The 22968-nt window shown below is 32.9% G+C and overlaps 2 protein-coding genes across 3 annotated transcripts in view; one reads left to right on the top strand and one right to left on the bottom strand.

Annotated features, from left to right (window-relative positions):
- LOC146531629 (protein tweety-like) overlaps positions 1-5334 on the top strand; it is a 79949-nt gene extending 74615 nt beyond the window's left edge. Inside the window, exons 13-15 of the mRNA XM_085198760.1 lie at positions 80-244; positions 717-958; positions 1128-5334. Of these exons, the coding sequence (XP_085054886.1) occupies positions 80-244; positions 717-921 (370 nt within the window). The 3' untranslated portion in view covers positions 922-958; positions 1128-5334. The remainder of the gene's footprint in view (positions 1-79; positions 245-716; positions 959-1127) is intronic.
- LOC146531630 (sulfotransferase 1 family member D1-like) lies at positions 4901-14284 on the bottom strand. Of its 2 annotated transcripts, none has more exons than XM_085198762.1 (9): positions 14197-14284; positions 10672-10757; positions 9697-9831; positions 9240-9339; positions 8744-8915; positions 8197-8323; positions 7521-7615; positions 7253-7424; positions 4901-6344 (listed from the first exon to the last, which is right to left on the bottom strand). In XM_085198762.1, the coding sequence occupies exons 2-9, from the start codon at positions 10751-10753 to the stop codon at positions 6226-6228; spliced, it is 1002 nt and encodes a 333-aa protein (XP_085054888.1). In that variant the 5' UTR covers positions 10754-10757; positions 14197-14284; the 3' UTR covers positions 4901-6225. The 2 variants fall into 2 exon arrangements, with proteins under 2 accessions (XP_085054888.1, XP_085054887.1); XM_085198761.1 differs by lacking the exon at positions 14197-14284 and adding an exon at positions 10844-10965.
- Between the last annotated feature and the right edge of the window lie 8684 nt (positions 14285-22968).

Raw genomic sequence — 22968 nt, forward strand, 5'->3', positions numbered from 1 at the left:
TGCTTATCCTGCTTTGTGCGTGATACAGCTAAAAAACTAAGGGAAGTAGCTATCAATTATTTTTATATTCTCTCCTTAGGCGCAGTACTCCTGGTGAAGAACAAGCTCCGTTCCTATCGACGGGCAGTGCGGGTTCCCGTACGCTGCCCCGCCCCGCCCCCTTCCCCAATGGCAAACCACCCTCGTACAGTGCAGCTGTGCAGCTAATGGACCTAGGTGATAGAGAGGGACGGGAGAGACCTAGGTATGTGAAATATTCTACTAATTCTAACTTGTATTCTAGACACTTGTATTGTAGATAGACTAATCTGAATTACTCTTGTGTTTTATTAACATTATTGTTTTAAAGAGAATATTGGAAACTAAAGTTTCAGCCAATTCAATAATATTTTGCAACAATTTTGTTAAATAAAATACTTTAAATTGATATAATTTTACTTATTTAACATTAAATGTCGGCCAAATTATGATAGTGAAAACTATATTTAAATGGATAAAGCAGTTTCTGAGATTTGCGTTCATACTAAACGCTAATTAGACACACAACATTTAAAAAACATCATTGTCTTGGCATTTTTTACACTGATAAAGTCTCTTAATTATATATATTCTTATATATCTTCTATGTACATTGTGTGTATTGAACAGACGGCGATCAGTAACAATTTTATTATATATATACATAGTATAGATAATAATAACAAATAAATTTCCAGATCGCGCATGTCCGGCAGTGCCACCCTAGGCCGCCCAACCGGCAACAGCGGCCTCTCCAGCGGTATGGGCGGAGGCCTAGGCGGAGGTTTGGGTGGATTGGGCGCTTTGGGTGGATCTCACACCCTGGGCCGGGCCCCACACAATGGCAAATACGCAACACTGAGTAAGCAGTGCAAGACGCTCGAGAGTAACGACTTCTACTGAGAGCGGGCGGGCGGCGCGCCATCCGAACAGAATACAGGTTAATAGTTTTATTTATATAAGCAAAGCGGGATGCCATCGGAATTCAGCGGAAAGTGGGAAACGAAGTGTTGCAACATTAGGTCACTCATGCCTACCCTGCTATGTGCATGAAGTGAAAAACAAAAAGAATAAATAAGTGATTTACCAGTTATATCATTTTATTCTAGGTCAGGCCAGCCGTTCAGGGTCCCTGAACCGCTTCGACCCCAAATACGCGTCGTTTGGACCGCGCGCGCCGCGCCCGCGACCCCCCGCGCCGCCCCCCGCACTCGCCACCTTTTCCCCTGATGCCCCCCGGCACACTCCATCGCATCCTCCAGCGCACCCCCCGGGACACCCTCCTGGACACCTCCCGGCGGACAAGTACGCCACGGTGCGACCCCAACGACGAACCGACCCGCAACCGTTATCCGCCGCGGCGTTAGAGTACAGGAGCTTACAAAGACCCCGAAGACAACCGAATAATCAACACCGAAGACGACACGAAGCCAGAGAGCAACGTGACCCCCGAGATCAACGTGACCCCCGTGAGCAACGTGACCCCCGTGAACAACGTGATCCTCGTGAGCAACGTGACCCCCGTGATCAACGTGACCCCCGTGAACTTCGAGACCCCCGTGACCCCCGCGACCGTGACACAAGGGATCTATACGCTGTAACGGAATTGTAGAATCAACCGCCGGGGAAACAGCTTTCTGTGCATCTCCGGTGCTCCTACGATTGTAACAAGACAGCGACTAAACTGTAACTTTTTTTAAGTGGAGAGTCAAGTGACTTAAGTGTTTAGTGATCTGATTGTGTCTCGTGATTTTTGGAGTCACTCGAACGAATGCTATGCGTATCATAGTGACGTAGAGAGTGATTTCGAGAGAGATATACATTAGTATATCCAATCGAGTGAACGATTTTTTTATCTATCATTTTTTGTCTATCTTAAAATCGATTTCTATTAATACTAATCGATTTGATAAATTATGCAGTATACATTATTATGCTCAATTATATTGTTTATATACTATGGTCTAATTACTGCACTTGTATTTATATATGATATTTGCACAAATATTTGTACTATGTTTTTCTTATATTATCATGGCCTATTGTTTATAATATTTTGAAACATTTTTTCTTATTTTTATTGTTTTACTTAATTGATGCTGATTACGGTATTATTAATTCGATAATTAAATATTTAATTAAACATATTTAAAAAAAAAATCGATGAATGTGTAAACAAATATGTTTACACATTCATCGAATTTTTTTTTATACTTAACCTTGGTAACAATAGTGCCTATTATTAACTATTTCTGGAAATTGTATTGATTATAAAAAAAATCTATGTAAATAATCAACATACATCAAAAAATGTATGAACTTTCATCTTCACTTGGATATATCGAACTTTGAACTTTTCTACAAAGTCCATACAAGGCTGTGCTATAATGGATAACTGTTAAACTCAGAACTATAAACGAATTATAAAGTATTTAAACGAAATATGTAATTTTTTTACTATAATTTCTCATTGATTCGCTCAACATAGGTTTAAGTATCATTAATAAACGACTTTGGTGACCTAAACTAATGAACAATGAAGGAAAAACGTTTTTTATATCTTTTCAAAATTTACAAATAATAATGGTGTAGTATAAGTAAATATGATAGAAGTAAATTAATATAGGACATTTTAAATTGGCTCAAAGTGAGTTAAGACATTTAGATTCAATTTCAACATCATTTTTGAATAGGATGAATGACTGAATTAATGTTTTGTTTTACATTAAACAATATTAAGATTTTTTTTAATTGTTTATATTTGAAGAAAATTAAAATTACGATACAAATCCTTACTAAATTAAGGATATTTCTGAATGTAATGAATGACTGAACAAATTTTTTGTGCATGCAATTGACTGTCTAATTTTAACAATGATAAAAAATACATGTGTTGAGTGAAATATAGGAAGTTTCATGTAGTTTTAAAGACTTCAATCAATACAAAAATCAAGATGTACATCTGTCTCTAGATGATTAAAATGGAATATTTAATATAATAATTATTACTAGGACTTTTTTCTATATATATACTTTATGATAAATAATTAGTATTTATGTATGTAAATTCACTGCATCTCATTTATTATGGATATTTACGTACAAATAATAACTAACATATGTGAAAATGGTTTTAGTGTCAGTTTAATCGAATTAATGAAACGCATTTGTAATGTAAATAGTTTAAATGTATGTTTATTACGCCATTGTATTTATATATACCTGCTTTTTCTACTCAGTACTGTAGGTAAATTTTTTTATCCTTATATTAGAAATTGATTAGAAGGAATCTCGTAAACACTGTAGCATTCATTTGATTATAATAAAAATCGGCTCAATCGGTTTTATATAGTTCAAAATAGTGGACCTAATTGTATATAGACTAATGTTAGATCTTTTCATATGCTAAATAGAATATTTCTGTTTCGTAAGTAATCATTCCATTTGTGTAGCTAAAGTGGAATTGGTAGCATAAACTGTATCGACCTAAGATCGTGTTTATAAGGTAAACTAAAACTGCCATTCGACAAAAGTTATTAGTTATAATTATGCTCTCGCTGTAACACCACAATCTTATAATAATATTATATTTAAATAAAAAAAGTGATTACGGAAATATCTTGTCGATTATGCCACTGTCGTGTAATATATGTATGTATTTTAGTAGCGAAACTATTTGACATGCCTATTCATAAATTAAATTTAATTATTACAATAATTTTAAAATAAATATACTTGGCAGAATCTAATAACGCTGCTACAAATTACAACGCGGTGGCTGTATAAATGAAATTCTTAGTAAAAAAAAAATACGTTGACGTATGACATTTGACAAATAGGAGTGTTTCGCGCCAACAAATTTTCGCGAAAATTTTTATTACCTATCTATTTATTAGCTGTAAATTTATATATTAGTAATAAGCGAGGTGGTACCAGTTCTTTTCTTAATTCAGTATTAATATTGCAAAATTTGTGAGACTTTACAACGACGTTACATTTTTATCGTCGAAGTAATAATTTTTTCTCAGAGTTATTTCACGGTACCGTAAGCAGTGTATTCGCCAAAGATAATGCATAATTAATATTGTAAGTAGTAAACGTAAGTATTCTAAGATTTTAGATTTTCAGTGGCTGCTCTGTATCGTTCTTCTTTTTAAATATTAGATGTACAAATTACTTTACAGACACAGTCGAGCAATATATTTGCTCAATTTTTTTTTGTAAAAGTATAAATACAGTTCACATACAATATATATAATAAATATATAATATATGTTTATTTATATTAAATATTGTCTTGGTACTTTAGCTCTATAAAGTTTTACGAACGATTCTACATACATACAAAAATATGCTATAAGTAAGTTCACAGTCTTTCGATGTAATAAATGCACACTATTTAACATTTTTTCTTAATAATTAGGTATTTGTAAAATATTTTAGAAGTGTTTTAGTATTTTGTTGATTCTTTTTCTAATTTTGAAGCATTTTTTACAAATGGAGGTTCGTACATGGAACAAAGTTACCAAAGTGTGGTTGAATGGACTTTTTTTTCTAATTAATTGCGAACGTCGCGTTGTGTGAGTTAAATGTACGTGCCATATTTTTGTAATTCTTTTTTGATTCAATTTTATTTACAACATTTATTATTGTCTCGAATATTATTATTTCTTTCATATTCCTACTTATATATCTTTATATCTTTTATATCTTTTTCGAAATTTTCTAATTATGTAAATGGTAAGGAGCTATAGAATGTTCTGGATATTGTAGAGTATGATTTTGTTAATTTATATAATTTATTTATAACTGGTATTTAGTTAATTGTTTTCATTATAATTTGCTTTATGCATTAATATTTTTGCTTTTTCAAGTCAATTATGGTGCGAGTATGTTAACTTTATTAAAATACCTTTTTACATTACGAGAAATTGTATTCTTCTTTTCTCTTCTTGGATCTTGATTATATTATCAATTGAAACAGAAAATAATTAAAGAATCTCCTATATTTATTTGATCTCTTCTTATTTTTCATAGTAACAGAAAAATAATAACCATTATTAATAACATGCTAAATTCTTTAGTAAAAATTGATAAAATAGTCAATAATATATAATTTTCTTTATTATTCTACACAAAAATCTTAAAAAATATTTCCTTTCATTCTTTATGTAAATTAGTCACGAAGTTTCTAGCAATGTAAAAAGGTTTACTAGATATGGTGATGTAATGACTTGTCTAAGGTAAATTATAAATGGTTGATGAATAGATCAAAGTGTATGGGTTTACAATGCAAATAATAAATGGATAAAAATATTTATAGTGTTGTTATTAATTTAACAGAGTGTATTAACACTAGTTTCCCTCTGCTTAGCCATCTATATCTTATAATATATCTTATAAAGATACATCTTGAAGGTAAAAAGTAAATAATAAATTAAGTTTTTTTAGGTTTTTTAATTGGGCTATTATGGGTGTGGACAAATTTATTCTAGTTAAAAGTAGAAAAAATAACTGCTTAAATGAATCTCGAAACCAGAAATGAGATAATAATAAATAATAATAAAATAATAAAACTTTTTGTCTGCATAAATATTAATTTTCAATTTACATAAAGAATTAAATAGTGAGGCCCGTCCTGGCACACGAATGTGCCCTTACATAATTATAATATGTTTTTTTTCATAGTCGTAACTAATAAGTAATAGAGAAACGTCACTCTGCGTTTTATCTTCTTACAAGTAAGGGAATACGGGGACAGAATAAGGGAATGAAAATAACACGTTTACAGTCACGATGGCCTCTCATTTCGATTTATATATCAAATAGCAAGGTAGGTAAAACTATCTACTTCAATCATTATTATTAGCAGAAAATTTGAAAGCTCGCAAACTCGCTATAAAGCAGATGCAAATTGTGTATAGGCATCAACTGTTTCCGGTGTTGTACCCCTGAGGGGTTCTCGGTAATTCAGTCTGTGTTCAATTCACCCTGCAAGGGTTAATCTGGTGTCATCACAAATTCATGACGTCATTTCCGTTAGAAATCCCTTTGCGATACACAGGTCATATGAGCTTTTGAATTTTGTGCAATCATATTGTTAATAATAGGTCGGATATGTTAACAGAGTAATAAGGAAATCATTTATCACGTGAAGATTTAAGTTTAATATCACTATATAATTCATAATAATTATTATTAATGGAATTAGTTGTTTACTTCCGGGAACTTAAGGTCTGTGTCTTTAAGATTATTTTCATAATATTCTTCAGCTTCCTTTCTCATTTCAGGAGTATTAAAGTAATTCACCCAATTGCCAGATTTCCCTGTAAATAATAAAAAAAGCTATTTATGACGTATCGATTTGTAGCAAACAAATTGAACAAAAAGTTCGTGTGACTTTGGTATTTTGATTTTCGACTGTGCCAGTACTTCGATAAAATTTCGTCGCATTCGCTTTGTTAATAAAATTTTACAAAACAGAGAAGCTTGAATCAATGAAAAATACTTCACAAAAACAATTTTAAAATGAAATGTCAAAAGGTGAGAATACTAGAGAATGCTGCATTTTTTTACAGACATTTGGTCCTACCTATAACAATCGCTCAATTTTCAGGAATAATTAATAATTCGTATATCGCATATAAGACTAAATCATCTCCCGACGGTTGTGATTCGATATCCAATAAGGGAGGTGAATAAGTGCCGTTTCCTCACTCTGAAAAAACGAAGCGCGACGTTGAACTCCATCACTCAATACACAATGTCTCGAAATCAAAGAACATAGTGTCTTAAATTCTAACTAGTGTCTTAACACTATCTACCCTGCTATACGGAAAAAAAACGTAAAACAGCTTTTTTAATACAAAATTCTAAATAATATTAACTATATACCCACTACATAGGTTTAAAGGAACCTTTACGTCAATTAGATTCAAGTTGCATTCAAACAATGTTTACTCGCTAGTCCGCTCGTCCCACATCGGGAGTTCAACTCGCTGAATATATTTGACTTGAAAATTAGTGTACCTTCGCTTTTTCAATAGTATTCGAGTTTAGAAGCTCGAATTTGAGAGCTAAATTTTGATGTTTGCCAGTCAGGGTTTATTTTTAATAGTATTTACATTTTAGAATGGTTACATTTTTAAAAAAGTTAAGATATAAATTTAAATTTGAAGTATATATGACAATTATATAATATACTATGGCAGTAGTAAACAGTAGTATTACTCACCTTTTCTCATAAATTTTAACTCCGAATCCTTATCATCAGATTTATTCATTTTAAACCCTGCAGATTTTTTCATATTTTCAAAGGTGAGGTGTTCAGCCAGTTTGTCTTTCTGATCGTCTGTGTACGTTTTGCCGAGGAACGTCACTACTTTGTCTATAACGCTGCGAAGATTCTGGAAAATATTTAAAATAAAAGTCCAGCATATGATAAAACTGAAATTAAGTATAAATAAATGCCTTTGAGTTTACCATCAAAAAATATAAATTACCATTAGCATTTCTTCATAAAACAAAAATGTCAAGTTGGAATGGTCACGAATGTTCCAAAACTCTTTGATATGTGGAAATATAGGAGTGTGCATTACTGAAAAGAAATGACAAATCTAGTAAGTACCTATATGATACAGTAACTTTTACCTGCGGCTTCGCCGGCGTAATAATATAAAAATACTTGTGTCATGTATGTATGACACATGATACAAGTGTCTTAGGTAATTCCAACTTCAGGTAGTGTGAAAACTCAAACTCTCCGGTTGTACAACATTAGTAGAGAATTACATATATGTAAAATACAATAGATTTAAAAAAATAATAATTATTATATTTAATAATCATAATCAAAACATTCCTTACAACCGTTCAAAGTTTGAAATCGTCCAATGATCGCCAATGCGGTGTGGGTTCGAGTCCCGCTACGTTCAAAACTTTTATACGTTTGTAAATGTTTAAACGGCAATAACCGTTTTGTAAGGATTTAATATCAATAAAATTATTTACAAAATTAAATGAGAAGTCATCGTCATCTAGATTCAATATCTTTAAATTGGTAAATGGTTATTAGGCATGAAGCGATATTTCCACTTGAAATACCTGAGAGCTTTAGCTTAGAACTGAAACGAGAGAAAAGGTAGTATTAACTTTCACAACATAAACCTCAGTACTCACTTAAATCTCTCTTAAAGAGATCCCAAAATTCTTTAAACTCCACCCCTTCGTCGAAGTATCTGAACAATTTGTGCATGAAGTGGAATGAAACGGCCACGTCGCGAGGATCTCTGGCTACGTAAAGAACCTAAAAACCAAAAATTACATATTTATACAATCACTGTATTGATGAGACCATCATGGCCCGGTAGCACAGCATCTGACTGCAAGCACGACGCTTTTGGGTTCTATTCTCATTCGGGAAATGAATTATTTGCATTTTTTCGTTTTGGTAATTTGCTTTGTAAAAATTTAACGTTCTGGTACTGGGAGTGCGGAACTAAACGCCGCGCTTTGTCTTTTCACCAGAGCGAAGAAATAGAAATATTAACAAATATTTTTATATTCATTTCCCCTAGTGGGAATCGAACCCACGACTATCGCGTTTACACTTGTGCTACTGCGCCTTGGCGTCCTCATTTGATTTCTCGGATTCCACGGATTTAATTTTTATAAAAGAAATTTCAGGATTTCCGCTATTAAATTGCATAAAAAGTATAACATTAACCTTTGCAGTGTCCAACAGCTTTGGTGGTAGAAGAGATAATGGTAAATGAGTTTTGATGAAACGCGGAGAAGGCAGCGTGTGGACATTTCTGAAGTCGTCGAAGGTGGCTCGGTGATGAGGTTTCCCTGGTGGTGTTTCTTGCTTCTTAGTTTCTGCTGCCTTTGTTGGATATCTTAAATTTAGTATAAATATTCATAAATAAATATTCGAATTAATTTTGATTCGATTGGAATGTGCCTGTATATTTGGTGGTTGTGATTTGAATCGCATTCTGGTATTGTTTTTTTTGTAGTTTCACGTTTATAGCAGGGGAGGCAGAGGGAACCAAGGAAAGTAGAGCTAAGATTCTTCGTTCCCCACATCCAACACGGATTGGAATGGAATGGACAGTAATGATGATCTCTCTACCCCGTCTGATGCAAAAGACGTCTGCAGATATAATTCATCTATCAAAAACAATAATTGTATGTCTCATTAATTTGAAAATATTACTTACTCAAGGTAGGCATATCTTTTAGACAGTGGTGTGGCAGAGGCAGCGTTATAGTCTAGATCGTTCGCAACCAGCCAGACTAGCTCTTGGAGCCAAGTAGTGCCTAGGAAAGATTTTCTATTAAGTTTAAATATTTTATAAGATTTAATTAAACATCATTATTTTAGTTTAAAGGAAATGTAAAAAAAGGGTGTTGTGAGTTTATGAATTCGCGCCTCTTGGAACCGTCCAAACACTCTGGCCTCTAAGCCATAGACCATATGTTATGGTAGCCATCAGACCATCAAACTACGTATTTCTTGCACATTTATTAATATTATCTGTAAAGTTGTCAGACCTTAGGCCCTAGTTCTTATTTCTCATTGTAATTGCCTGTTGCAGATCAACTTATGTAAATAAATGCTCATTATTATTCTAAAGTAATATAACTATTATAAATTAAAACTGAAAAAGAAATTACCAGATCTAGAAAAGGCAATAACCCATACATCGTCCGGTCTGACTTCCAAATTGTATATATCAGCTGCGTGGTCTCCGTATCCTGCCATAGAGATGTAGCCGTGCGGGCCCACACGGATGAACGGACGAGTGTAGTCTGCAATATAAAACATAATAAAAACATACTTTAGACTATAAAATATATTATAGCCAAACCTACACAACCTTACTACAATATCAAATTACTAAGCCTGTTTGTTTTTACGACTTCAAAATTATAAAACATTTCTTTAATTATTTTTGTTTAACAAAATCTAATTACCTACGTTTTACTTTAAGTTAAGTAAATTTATTTTTTACTTTTTAGTTTAATATTTGAAGTCGGCTTTAGTTAAAAAGTATATGTAGTATATCTACAGAACTGACTTTTACGATGAAGAAGAATAAACACTACACAAATGAAGTTCCCAGTTTAATCATAAAGAAAGAGCTATTTAAACTAAAATTTCGAGTAAATTTATTCATGAATATCATGAAATTTACATGACAGCGCCGTTTACAACAATCTTGTATTCCAAACTAATCTTAAAGTGATAACGCGATATAGTTATTATGAACATAATTTCGCGTGCACCGACGTGAACCAAAATTGGATATTTCAAAGGACATTGGGTTGTTAAATTGAGTTAATATTGAGGATGGCTTGATACAAAATGAAGGTATATCTAAATAGAAGTAAAATTATACGGGCTTGAATGAAAGTGCTTTGTATTCCGTATGAACAGAGCCGACAGAGGGAACCTAGTGTTAACACAATCTTTCATCCACTTTTATTCTACTTTTAAATCAATTCTAGTTCAAAAATGACAGAGAAATCGGCGGAGAAACATTAAAACAATTACATATATAGTTTACGAATATAGAACCCCCTCCTTTTCGAAAAAAGAAGTTAGTTAACATTTCTCAATAGTAAAACACATGCAAAAATCAACTATACCTTTGTAATATTTTTTCACTATTTTATCCTCTTCTTCCGTTACGTTTTTAAATTCGTATGGAAAGGGTATTTTCGTTGCCATGTTTCTGAAAATTAAAATAGAACATTAGCACCTCACTAGCGACAAGCAAAATTTAAAATCATTACATAAATACTGTAAAAACTTATTTACTTAATGACATCATAAATAAGCGTGGATTTCGAGTGTTTAGTTAAAAAATGAACTTTTAAGTCTCCTGTGGACAGAGATTCACTGTTGACATTAATTTGGCAGGTATACGTACGTCTGACGGCTCTGACAAGCATTCATAGAGATTTTCGGCTTACGCCGGCTTTAAATTAGTGATATCGATTATAATATTGTTAGCGAACAAGTGTAAATGTGGGTAGATTTAGGTGAAAAAGACAATAAAAGCAGTGGAATTGTGTCAAACGGGAACAGTTGCTTGAAGGCTTCTGCCTTCAAGCAACTGTTCCCTGATTGGAAGGTAACCTCTGTCCGAGTACGTTGGAAACATATAGACGGTATGTATGTTTATAGTGTTATTTTAAAAACGTTAACCGCCTCAGATTTCTAACAATATAGTGTTATTAAGTGTTAAAACACTAAATAACACTAGATTTAGGGCTATATTATAATTATACTTTTTATTGGATATTCAATTTATCAAGGAAGGCTATATATATTACTTGACGTTTATCGTTTCTAAGTAACCCACTCTCAAGTCTGAGATCGCTCTCACGATTGTTTTCAAAGAGCGGTTTAGCTTTATCCCTTAAGAGCAGGATAGGAAGAAGAAACTTAGTGTTAAGATACTCCATTCCTCATTTTCGGAGCAATTTTCGAGATATTATGTGTTGAGTGGCAGAGCTCAACGCCGCGTTGTGTTGTTAACGAAGGGAGCAAAAAAAGAAACATTCCCACCAGTGGAAATCGAACCTATAACCATCACGATTAATAATAAAACGACGGTAGAATAATACAATTTCCAGAATAATGCAATCGTTTACTTATAGACAAACGATCTTCGTTTATTGAAATGAAATTGATCTATTGTCTCAAAGTAAAGAGTTTCTCTACAAAGGCTGCCTTTGAGTCAATTTTCACCCAAATTAAGTAATTGTTGACGGTATCCACCCTGGCGTTTAATAAAGAGGTTACACTTCAAATCAATTTACTTTATTATACAAGTTTTTAATTAAAAGTTTAATATTTTATCGTTTTTTATAGTTATTTTTAGTATGGTAGGTGTATTAATTTTGAAATTTCAATATGATGTTAAATTAATCTAGCTTTAGATTCATATTTCAGCTTCACGCTTTTTCCTCCGGGAAGGCAGTGGGAACCTAGTGTAAAAATACTTAGATCCCCACTTTCAACTCAATTTTAAAGCGTACTGAGTGACGGAATTTAACTCCGCGCTATGTCTACCAAAGCGAGAAAAGTAGGAATTGAACTCACATATTATTTTACAGTCAGACATTTACTTCTCGCTCCGCTAGGCTGTTAGATATTTTATAATTATTAGTTTTCTTTATATATTTCTACCATTCAATTAAAATCACATCTCCCAATAGGCTAACCGCAAAACTTGTTTAATTAAAGGAGATTAAAATAACTCGATTATACTTGTCTAACGACATTTTTATATTTTAAATTTGAATTGATATAAAAAATATATTTAATATAATATTTTTTATGTATCTACAAAAGAAAAAAAGCCTCTTTGTTTCGAAGTCATGGCAAAGCCTCTCTGTTTCGAATTCCACCTCCAATCCTTCAATTTCAATTCCTCGTTCAGGTAATAGAACAAAGCGCGACGTTGAGTTCCACACTCAACACGCATTATCTCAGGGGAACAGAGTATCATCAATAGGTTCCCTATGCCCACCTCGCTCATGTGGCATATAGCGTAGAGCTAAAAAAAAGGTCTTAGCAGAATTATTACATCAAAAATAACCCACAACCGAGGGTATATTGCTCTCAACAAATATGATTCCAGTCACGAACTAGGTCTATTGAAATGTAATATTCTGACTGCAAGAGTATTTTTGTGTCCAATTATTATATTTTGGAGAGAGGCCAAGAATATTTGAACCATATCGCTTTACAGGGGCACTATCTCGTGCTATTTTAATATTAAAAGTGACTTTAATTAAGCTTACGGGGATTATAGTTAAAATTATTGCAATTTTTGGATTTAGTTTTGGATGTTTGTTGAAAAGGTAACAGGTTAATTCGTCATTGTGTATTTTAGCTTCACGGTATATAGCAGGGAAGGCAAAAGGAACATCGGAACCTAGTGTTAAGTACAAACGTTACCATTAAGACACTTCCGTTCCCCACTTTCCTTTCACTGTGCCTTGAGGACTTCATAGAAATAGTTGTAAACATTAATTTGATCCTGCGGTTTTATTGTTAAAGACAGGAGATAGTTTCTCAATTTTAATGATAAAGAGGCCATCGATCCGTGAATGATCAAAGTGAGGAAAGCAACAAAGGTGAGATTTCTTTGAAGTGTCATCAGGCTTAATGAGCATGACGGTAGAACTTTCCGTGAAAGTTTTAAAGCAATATAACCATTTTGATATTTGATACCTTGTCGGGAAGTTACAGTATTTTTACTATATAGCAGGGTAGAAAAGAAGCAATTTGAAATTAAGATTTGGACTATGTTCTCCACACACCGCCCAATTTTAGACATTCGCATTTATAGTAACATGAAAAAAAACCAAATAAACCTCTAAATAAAAAAGAAAGAGAGGAGAGGAAATAGGAAACAGGGACTGGCTCAAGATAAAATAGAATATCTTTCTGTTTTGTATAGCAAATTCTTTATGCATTTTGAAACGGATGAATTTATAAGAATAAATAATTATTGAGTTCAAAATTAATTAAAATATATATTAAAATAAGGCACTAACGATTAGGAGTTCTATTTTTATTTTTTTACATTTTCTATTTTCTTACAAAAATAACTTCACGCTTTGAGCCACATAACAAAGTAGACATCTACGTGGGGATGGGAGTGGGGGATATAGGTGCCCATCCCAAAATAGTCTGGCGCCCACCCCAGAACTTTATCCAACAAAAAAATAAGTCAACAAAATTAAAAATAATCCTTTTATACAAAAACATGAAAAACGTCTACATACGCCAAAGAGGGTAGATAGAGAGAACCAAGTTTTGAGACACTTCGCTTCTCCGTATTTATAGAAATTTTAAGTGGCTTTCATTTTTATTAGATTTTCACTTTGTATTCGACAGTATCGTACCGAATTCGCGATAAGGTTTATTAAACACGAGTTTCTATTCCAATCCATTCACTTCATTACGGAGTTTCCCTCGAATTTTAGATATGTTGCGGATCTCAACCCCACGTGTTGTTACCAGAGCGAGAAAATGAAAATAATTCTTTTCACGCGAGTGGGAATCGAATCTACGACCGTCATGTTTGTATTCTTATGCCACAGCGATACAACGGCCTCAAAAAATAATTGTATACAATAAAAATATTTAATTACCTTGAGAATTAAAAACAAAATCACAAAAACAACAAAAATATGTAAACTTAAAATCGTAAATACAAGTGAGCTGTTGTGAAAGACAGCATGTAATGAAGAGATTTTGTGCCCTCAGCTAGTTTTATCGTCCTTGCTATCTCTATACATATATAAGAAAATGCGAATGTCTGCTTTTTTTAGTTTCTCGTTTGTCTGTTCCTATGAGGATGGTAGGCAGTGGAAACCTGCTAATCTTAAGTTAAAGTTCCAGGGATAGGAGTAGGAGGTGGAAACAAATATCAATAAAGATCTTTATGTAACCTACCTTACTTTTTAAATTATCTTACTTTGACCTCTTTTATTTCTTTTAAGCTTTCCTTTAGCGAAATATAACGAATATGATGATTTACACATGTTACTACGTCCGACTGTAAATACGAGGGTTGTGGGTTTGATTCCCACTAGGGCAAATTAATTATTTTCATTTTGTTGCCGGTTGGTTTCTGCTTCTTTCTTTGGAGTTCTTATGTGTTTTTTTTTCAAATACGACAGTGACTATTTTTTTTATGAAACAAACAAAACAAGGGAACTTCACTAGTATCGCATTTTGAGTGAGCATTTTGCATTTTAAATTATAGCTTGTTATCCTAAATAAACTTCTTGCACGCGATTTTTAAATGACAATTAAAGCTGAATAATGAACTCAGAAATATAAGTAATATGCATATCTCGCAGAGAGGCAGAGAAAACCTAGTGTTAAGATTTTCCGCCCAATTTTTGTAGTAATGAGACTTTTATATATATCATATTTTTATATATTTAAAAATGTTTTTAGACTGAATAAAAAACTGTTGCTATTAAATGTATGAAGAAAGTCATGGCTAAGGAACATCAAGGAATGGACTGGAATTAAAAACGTCGTAGATTGAATTCATTTGGCTAGGGACAGGACTAAGTAAGCGAAGTTGACTGCCAATCTTCACTAGTTGGAGAGGCACTTTAAGAAGAAGAAGAAGATTAAATGTATATATAGATACAACCAACACGTGTTAATTGTTGGTAAGATTTAAAAAAAAAAATTATGAATATGAACTTAGACCCGTATTTATCGCTTTCTAATCTGAGATAATATATAAATCATACGGGTATATACGGATGAAAACAGCATCTCAAGATCGATCTCAGGTTTACGAGCAGTTTATAAATACAGGTCTTAGTGTCTTGACAGTCTAGTCTAGGCCTGCCTTCCTACGTATTACAAAAAAAAAAATCATCAAGAATCATGTATATTTATAAAGCGTGAGAAGCTAAGAAAGAATAGCGTGCTAAGACGTTAAATTTATGACATTCTTGTTATATATTTGCATTTATTATTTAATCAGTGGAACAATTATTTCTCTTACATTCAATCTTAATAATGGAAGTACAAATTGAAGTTCGTAAGTAATTCTTTACCTAATTGTATTAATATTTTTTATTAGTTAAAATTGTATCAAATTAAATACACATTTCTTTCTTTGGTAACGAGGCAAGACGCGGCGTTTAATTCCGTGATTAATCACGCAATGCCTCGAGAGTTCGTCGGTAATATGCTTTAATTAGCACGGAGTATTTTAACACTATAAATCAGCTTCACGCTGTATCCCGCACACAGCAGGGTAGGCAGAGGGAACTTAGTGTTACCTAAGACACCCCGTTAACCACTTTCTGCGGAATTCTGGAGGCAGTGGGCAAATATTTCACTTCCTTGAGTGGGTATCCAACTCACACCCTAGTGCCAGTGTGCCTCTAAACAACCATATTAAAATCAAATAACAATATTTATTATTATTATTATTATTTAATATACCTATTTAAATACCACCATGAGCTATTGTTTTACAATATACGTAACGTTATGCAAATTGTAAATCAGTTATAACCTGTTTAATATAATATACTATTCTATTGAAATTGAATCGCTAATTGCTATGTGAGTTGATCAATGGATGTATGAATATATAATAATATATGAACACCTATATGTAAGGTGTTGGTAAGTGATGAAATTATATACAGAATATTAGATTTTATCAGGAATAGGTAAAAGAAAAGAGAAAGAGCTAAGAATTCTTTTTACTAATTGAGCCCAATCGCGCGACATCCGACAGGTTCTGGTTTCGATTCCCACTCGAGGAAAAGAAGTATTTAATATTTCGTCGTTCTAGTGACTACACAGCGCGGCGTTAAGTTCCGCCGCTCAATATTTCCTAAACCAGCGGAAAGCAGGGAACGGAAGTAAAATACTTGGCGGCTAATATTTTGCAGACGGGATTCCCTTGTAAAATATCAGCAGATTGCATATATCTGCAAAAGGGTAGGTTTTTTTTATTTTATATTCCAATCCTTGTTGTGTGGTTACCACTGCCATTCCATTTTTCAGTCTGCCAGTCAATATACACTATTTTGTGCAGGTACCGTTGTTTTTGATTCGATTCCGTTATTTTTCGATGGAACACCGATACTGTTAATGCATATGGCTGATTTTTTCTCATGCTCCTGTAGAGATTTTTATCATCGATTTATTAAAGGTTTAGTATTAGTTCTAAGTTATTATTATTCGTCATTTACAAGATATATTTCTTTGCTTAGTAAATAATAAACATTATGGTCTATTTTATATGATTTGTATACGAATATTTTATACGCCGGCTTGCTTCAACTTAGCAAAAACATTTCTTGTAAAAATTACTATATTTATATTATACTCTGAATTCTACTCAATTCACTGCTCAATTGTCGAGACATAAGACATTGATTGACAGAACTATTTTTAAAATATTTTTTTTTCATATAAAAACTTATAAAATATATATTTTTTAAACTGTATGAAAATTTGAATGTAGCGACATTTGAACCCGCGCCTCTTGTAAGCCTCCATCCGTCCCTAAGACCGTTCTCTAAGCTATCTCGTACGTTGAACGGTTGAACGTATGACATTTCTAAAAAAATAAGATTAATATACGAGTATATAGGTTTAAAAAAAAACCTAAATCATTTAAATTATACACTGCTAAGCCACGTTTCTCATTGAAATCGTATAATTAAATTATTATAATTAATTCGTTTGTGATTTTAATAGATACTTATTAAATATACTATTATAATATAGCTATGTACGATTTTGCCCCACATACCAGGTGCGATAATTTAATTTAACTTAATTCGCAAAATTAAATTTTAATTAATTTAATTAACGCTTCGCTTTGATTTTACGGAACACTAGCTTTCAAGTAACACAGAAACACATATTCATATTAGGTATAAATACTATTGTAGAATATTTGCTAAATATTTGATCATTTTGTGACCTCGATATTCATTTAGGATAATTAAAATTAGATATTCTGTACTCAAAAAGACTTTAGGAAGTGAATTAATTTAGTAAATTAAGAATATTACTATTTAACATATTTTTGTATTCTCTACAAAATCGACTAACTAACTCAGCAGTCACTCCTTCTTCGAGATCTCTGTTTATTGTTCTAAAATATATAAATTTATAATATCTAAGAATCCTTCTCCTTTTTATCTTATTTAGTCTCGGATAAATACTACTTTTCTTCAGGCATGTACCACGTGTTAACAAGTAGGCAGAAAGAAATATTAAATCAAGAGAAAATATATTGGCAATGAATATATCAAATATTTTATTTCTTCGAGTGGTAATCGAACCCGCAACAGCCGCACGATTGTTCCTCTGCAAAAGGCCTCAAATTATGAACCATAAATAAAAAAAAAATAACCACATTGCATTTACAAAAATTGGAATCCCAATTAGGATCCAGGATCCTAACGACCGTGTCCTCGTTCCACGTCAGACAAGAACAAGTGATAAATGATATAACAATGGGTCTTCATTAGTGCGTTGCATTAATTAATCTAACGTCACGTCACGGTGCCCGCAGGAATCAGGATGAGACAGATTCTTACTAAATGGTTTTCTTATATGGATTAAATTAGATATTGTGGTTTTTACAGGCTAATGTGAATATAATTTTAGCTTATTAACTTAGCTATTTTATACATTATATTAAAGATAGTGGGTTTGATTCCCAGTCGGGTGAGTTCCTCCAATCACAAAAGAAGTGTATAAATGATGCACGGAGTGTAATAACACTAGGTTTTTAGATTCTCTCTGCTTACCCTGCTATGTGTAGGATACAGCATGCAGCTGTAAAAAAGAAACCAGAACCAGATAGAACCAGTAAGTTTTGTAGGAAATCGGATAAACACATATATAAAAAAAAGTAGTAGAATATCTACTATTAACATTATTATGAAACTTGTGTAGATACTTATTTTCTATTGGCCTGAAAGGCAGTTTTGCAGAGATAATGCCAGCGAGAAACTCAATCGTTTTTTTTTAGCTTCATGCTTTATCCCGCTAATAGGAGAGGAGGCAGGATGAGCCTGGGAAGCTAGTGTTAAGTGATTAAGTTCCCATTAAACCGTTCCCCGTTTAAGCCGTTTTCCAGTTTCCGCCAAATGTATGAGGCCTAGACTGAATTGAAAATAAAAATCTAAATACCTAGAAAATAAGTTATATTTTAGTATTGACTATTTATACCATTGATAAGAAAACAAAAGGTGTCGTTCTTATATTTACTATGGCCCTCCTTGATGATAAATACAAAAGTATATTTACCTATTTTCCCGCTCTAGTAAAGCGCAATGCCTTGATATTCAACGGAAGTGTCGTATTGGGAACGGACTGTCTTAAATTAGGTTCCCAACTTCCCTCTGCCTACTCTACCATCATAGTGAAGCTAAAAAACGAAACAAAGTCAGTCATTATCAAATGAAAATAATGAAATTTTATCAAATGCAAGACCAAAAGGATCTTTTTACCACTGTCAGTTAAAAAGGTCAAAGGAATATTGAATTTTCAAATTAGTTGAACACTTAAAATGCACATAATTAACGGAATCAAGTCTGCTTTCTAGAAAACTAAGGATCTAAGAGTTTGCGAGAATTTAATTAAATGTTAAATTTTCATTAAAGGAAAATAACGCCAGTGGTGTCGCAGAGGCACTAGCGTGAGACTGTAAACGCAACAGGTCGTGGGTTCGATCTTCACTCGGGTTAATGAATTTACTAATATTTTAATTTCATCGGTGTGGCACCAAAGAAAAAGCTCGGCGTTGAATTCCGCTACTCATCACGCAATGCTTTGAAATAATCGAGGGAAAGTGAGGCACGGGGTGTTTTAACACTAGGTTCCCTCTGCCTATCCTGCCATATGCGGGATACAGCAACAATATATAAAAACTATTTAAGTTTCCACTAATAAAAATTAAATTAAGTATTGTATTTAAAAAAAAAGTTACTATACCTCTTAGAACAAACTTCATGGAACCAATCGGCAAGACTTAAAACTAATTAACTGATATCTGAACTCATCTGATTTCTGAACTGAGACCACTCAAAAGTTAAACTTTTATACAGGTTTATAGAAACACTCTCTCTAATCTAAAATAGCTTTTAATTATTTAGCAATAAGGTCTGGTTGTAAAAGAAAATTGATACGTTTAAGTTTGTAATTTGTAATGAATCCTACTTTTCATGGGTTTCCTTGAATTGTGGAGAAGTTTAATAGTAAATTATTTTATCTATGCATAAATTAAACTACCTTCAAATGAATATACCTAATACCTAATTCCGATAACATTTCATTATGGCCTTTTATATTATGAAGGCCCTCATGGCACACCGGCATAGCGTTTGACGCGGGGATTGTGGGTACGATTTCCATTCCGGAAAATGAAATATTTTCATTTCTTCGTTCTGAAAATAAGACGAAGCGCGCCGTTGTGTTCCATTTAATAGTCAATGTCTCAAAAATTTGGCTGGAATTGGTGAACGAAGGGTTTTAGCTCTGTGTAGAATATGGGAAACGAGAATGTCTCAATGAGAAAGGAGTGTCATAACACTAAGTTGGCATGTTTCCTCTGCCTATTCTGCTATGTTTGGAATATAGTGTGAAAATATAAAAAGTACCATCTAACACAGAGCTAGCAATATTTGTTAATTTTATTAACTTATAAAATGAAATTAGTGACACGTCACTCCGTCCCTTCCATTTGACATAAGATGTTAAACTTAAATACTATATGCTAATAAATTTTACCAACTGCACTCTCCTTTCATCTGTTATCTAGATATAAACAACAATTATGTACTACCTCGTATATCCTTTATGTATATGCTAGATTACTTGCAGGTTAGTTTGCAGTAACTCTACAATATATTACTATTTGAGATATTATAAATAAAAGAATCGAGAATTCTATGGAAAGCGCAGAACGGAAATGTCTTAATGGGAACAGAGTGTCTTAAAATTTGATACCCCGTCTCTCTCTGCCTACTGTGCGGGATAAAACGTGAAGTTGTCTTCTTAATCTAATACTTAGTATTTTAACGTTACAGAGTCTTTGTAGGTCACGTCCTGTATAAAGTTAAGTTATTTTTATATTTGATTGGGATTAGATTTATTCTGTATTTATTTGGATCACATAAATAAACAAAAAAAGTATTGTAACCAATAAATATCTGCATATAGGAGTCAGGATCAAGATTTATTTATTTTATTTCCTCGACTTGAGTTCCCCCATTCGTAACATAATATTTCGAAAATTTGACTCAAACTAAGGAATGGAGTACCTTAACTCTAGGTTCCCTTGCCTACCTCGCTATATATGTAATACAGCGTGAAGCAAAAGAAAAAAAAACAAACACTAATATTCTTTTATACCAACAAACTATCTGTTTTAGATAAAAACTTTGAAATATGAGCTTTTAAGATACCATCCATTTTAAAAGTCCATTCTTGTCCACATGCTCGTATAACAGATGTGGGGACGTCTCACAAATGATTGAGGACAGCGTGACCGCGTCCCTTGTAGGGCAATGGGGAGCTTTACTTCCACAGCCTGAGAAGCTTATATAGAAGCTTATATTATAAAGGAAGCTTTCAGCAAGGAAGCCTTGTTGCGGTGAATTTTCTATGTCAATTAATGTCAGCTATTTAAAGTGGAGTTTTAATGTAATTTGCATTAAAATGTTTAAGTAGATTCTAAAAGGATGGGTACATGAAATGTAGTGTTGAAAAATTTCGTTCCACCTTTTTATGCCCTGTATCCGGGACGTGACTAGATGAGCGGAGGAGATTAACGCCGCAGATTTATGAAAATATTAAATTGTTTTTATGGAACAAGACAGGGAAACTAGCGAACGGTTCACCTGGTAAGTGATCACCGCCGCCCACGACTCCGTGTAACACCAGAGGAGCTACAGGTGCGTTGTCCCCAGGTCGTATTGACCTGGAAACACTACCGCAGGTAGGCCATTCTACAGTTGCGTGGCGGTGGAAGAAATTTCCTACGAGAGTATTTGAATTTGTGACGTACTGTTATTTATAAATTTTAAAAAAATAATTATTATACTTCTAATAATTATTGTGTGATCGAGTAATTAAATCAAATTCCACAGTATTAAATGTAACATCAAAGTACTTGAAATAACATGACTGATATATTAATAATCACACTCTACTGCCACTGGGCTACGACTGCTACAATAGAAAAATAAATCTATATATATAAAATCGAAAGGTCACTCACTCATCACGAAATCTCAGAAACTACATGTGGTAGGAATCTCAAATTTTGCATAGGAGTTACTTATAGGACGTGGGTGCTCGCTAAGACGGGAATTTGCTATAGTCGATTTCTAAGGGGTTGAAAGTTTGTATGAAACTTCGTTACTACAAAAGCTAGTCTCAAATTTTGCATGGACGTCACTTATAGGACGTAGGTACTCATGGAGACAGAAATTAATAATAACGTAGTTCACGCAGGCGAAACCGCGGGAGGGCCGCTAGTATATAATATAAGTAAATAAAATAAAAATGTATATTCTAGTAACAAATGGTTTTTAGGGAAATCGATAAAATAATAGATTTTTAAAGAAATTACACCCTCACTACGGATTTTCCATTGACTATGATTCATTACTTTCTATCAATCACAACCACTTGATTTTAATCGTGTATAGTTTCTACAGTTGTACAGAATGACTCGGCATGATGAATCATTGCCTCAATAATTTGATAATTGAAGTGCAAAACCTTTTGTGGAAATCCCAATCTCAATGATATACAGGTGTAACACAGGGTTGTCTATGGGTAGGGGACGTCAGTATTTCTAGGACTTTCAAGGGGGGTAGCGAAAAAAATTACTGATGATTTTTTTCCAGATGTAATTTAAAAAAATACTAGTATTAGTAAAGAATAATCTCTGAAAGTTTCATAGGCGCAGCTCGATGAAAACATGTTAAAAATGTATCCAAATCATGAGAGAGTAAAAAATTGTTATTCTTATTACAAGAATTGACTACATTTAAATTGATTTTTTACCATATTAACATAAGTGTTTGCACATTTTACCAGTCTACTAAAACCAGACAGCATTCATTGAGTACAATTTTTTTGATATTGGCTAATACACTTAAGTGGTGATTAATGTGAAAAGAATATTTAAAAATTATTTTTGTTTCCTTCTTATTTCCCAGATTTATAAGCCGATACTTTTGAAATATTGCATTATACAAAAGGCCTACTAATAAGCTATATTGAGAAAAAAAACCACGAGCGCAGACTCAACAGTCGGGCTGTATTTGCTAACTTCCTTCAAGAATCCGTTATTTTCCAAAAAAACACATATTCTCTCTTTATAACACTGAGGTCTTTTACCC

Source organism: Heliconius melpomene, chromosome 15, assembly GCF_056956725.1.
Source record: "Heliconius melpomene rosina isolate 202511_hmr_F chromosome 15, ASM5695672v1, whole genome shotgun sequence".
In the NCBI taxonomy this organism is placed as follows: domain Eukaryota; kingdom Metazoa; phylum Arthropoda; class Insecta; order Lepidoptera; family Nymphalidae; genus Heliconius; species Heliconius melpomene.

Coding starts and splice junctions, on each gene's coding strand:
- LOC146531630 (XM_085198762.1), bottom strand. CDS start 10,753: ATGGCAACGAAAATACCCTTTCCATACGAATTTAAAAACGTAACGGAA. Junction 9,832..10,671: donor AGTGAAAAAATATTACAAAG/GTATAGTTGATT, acceptor TTTATATTGCAG/ACTACACTCGTCCGTTCATC. Junction 9,340..9,696: donor TATTGCCTTTTCTAGATCTG/GTAATTTCTTTT, acceptor AATCTTTCCTAG/GCACTACTTGGCTCCAAGAG.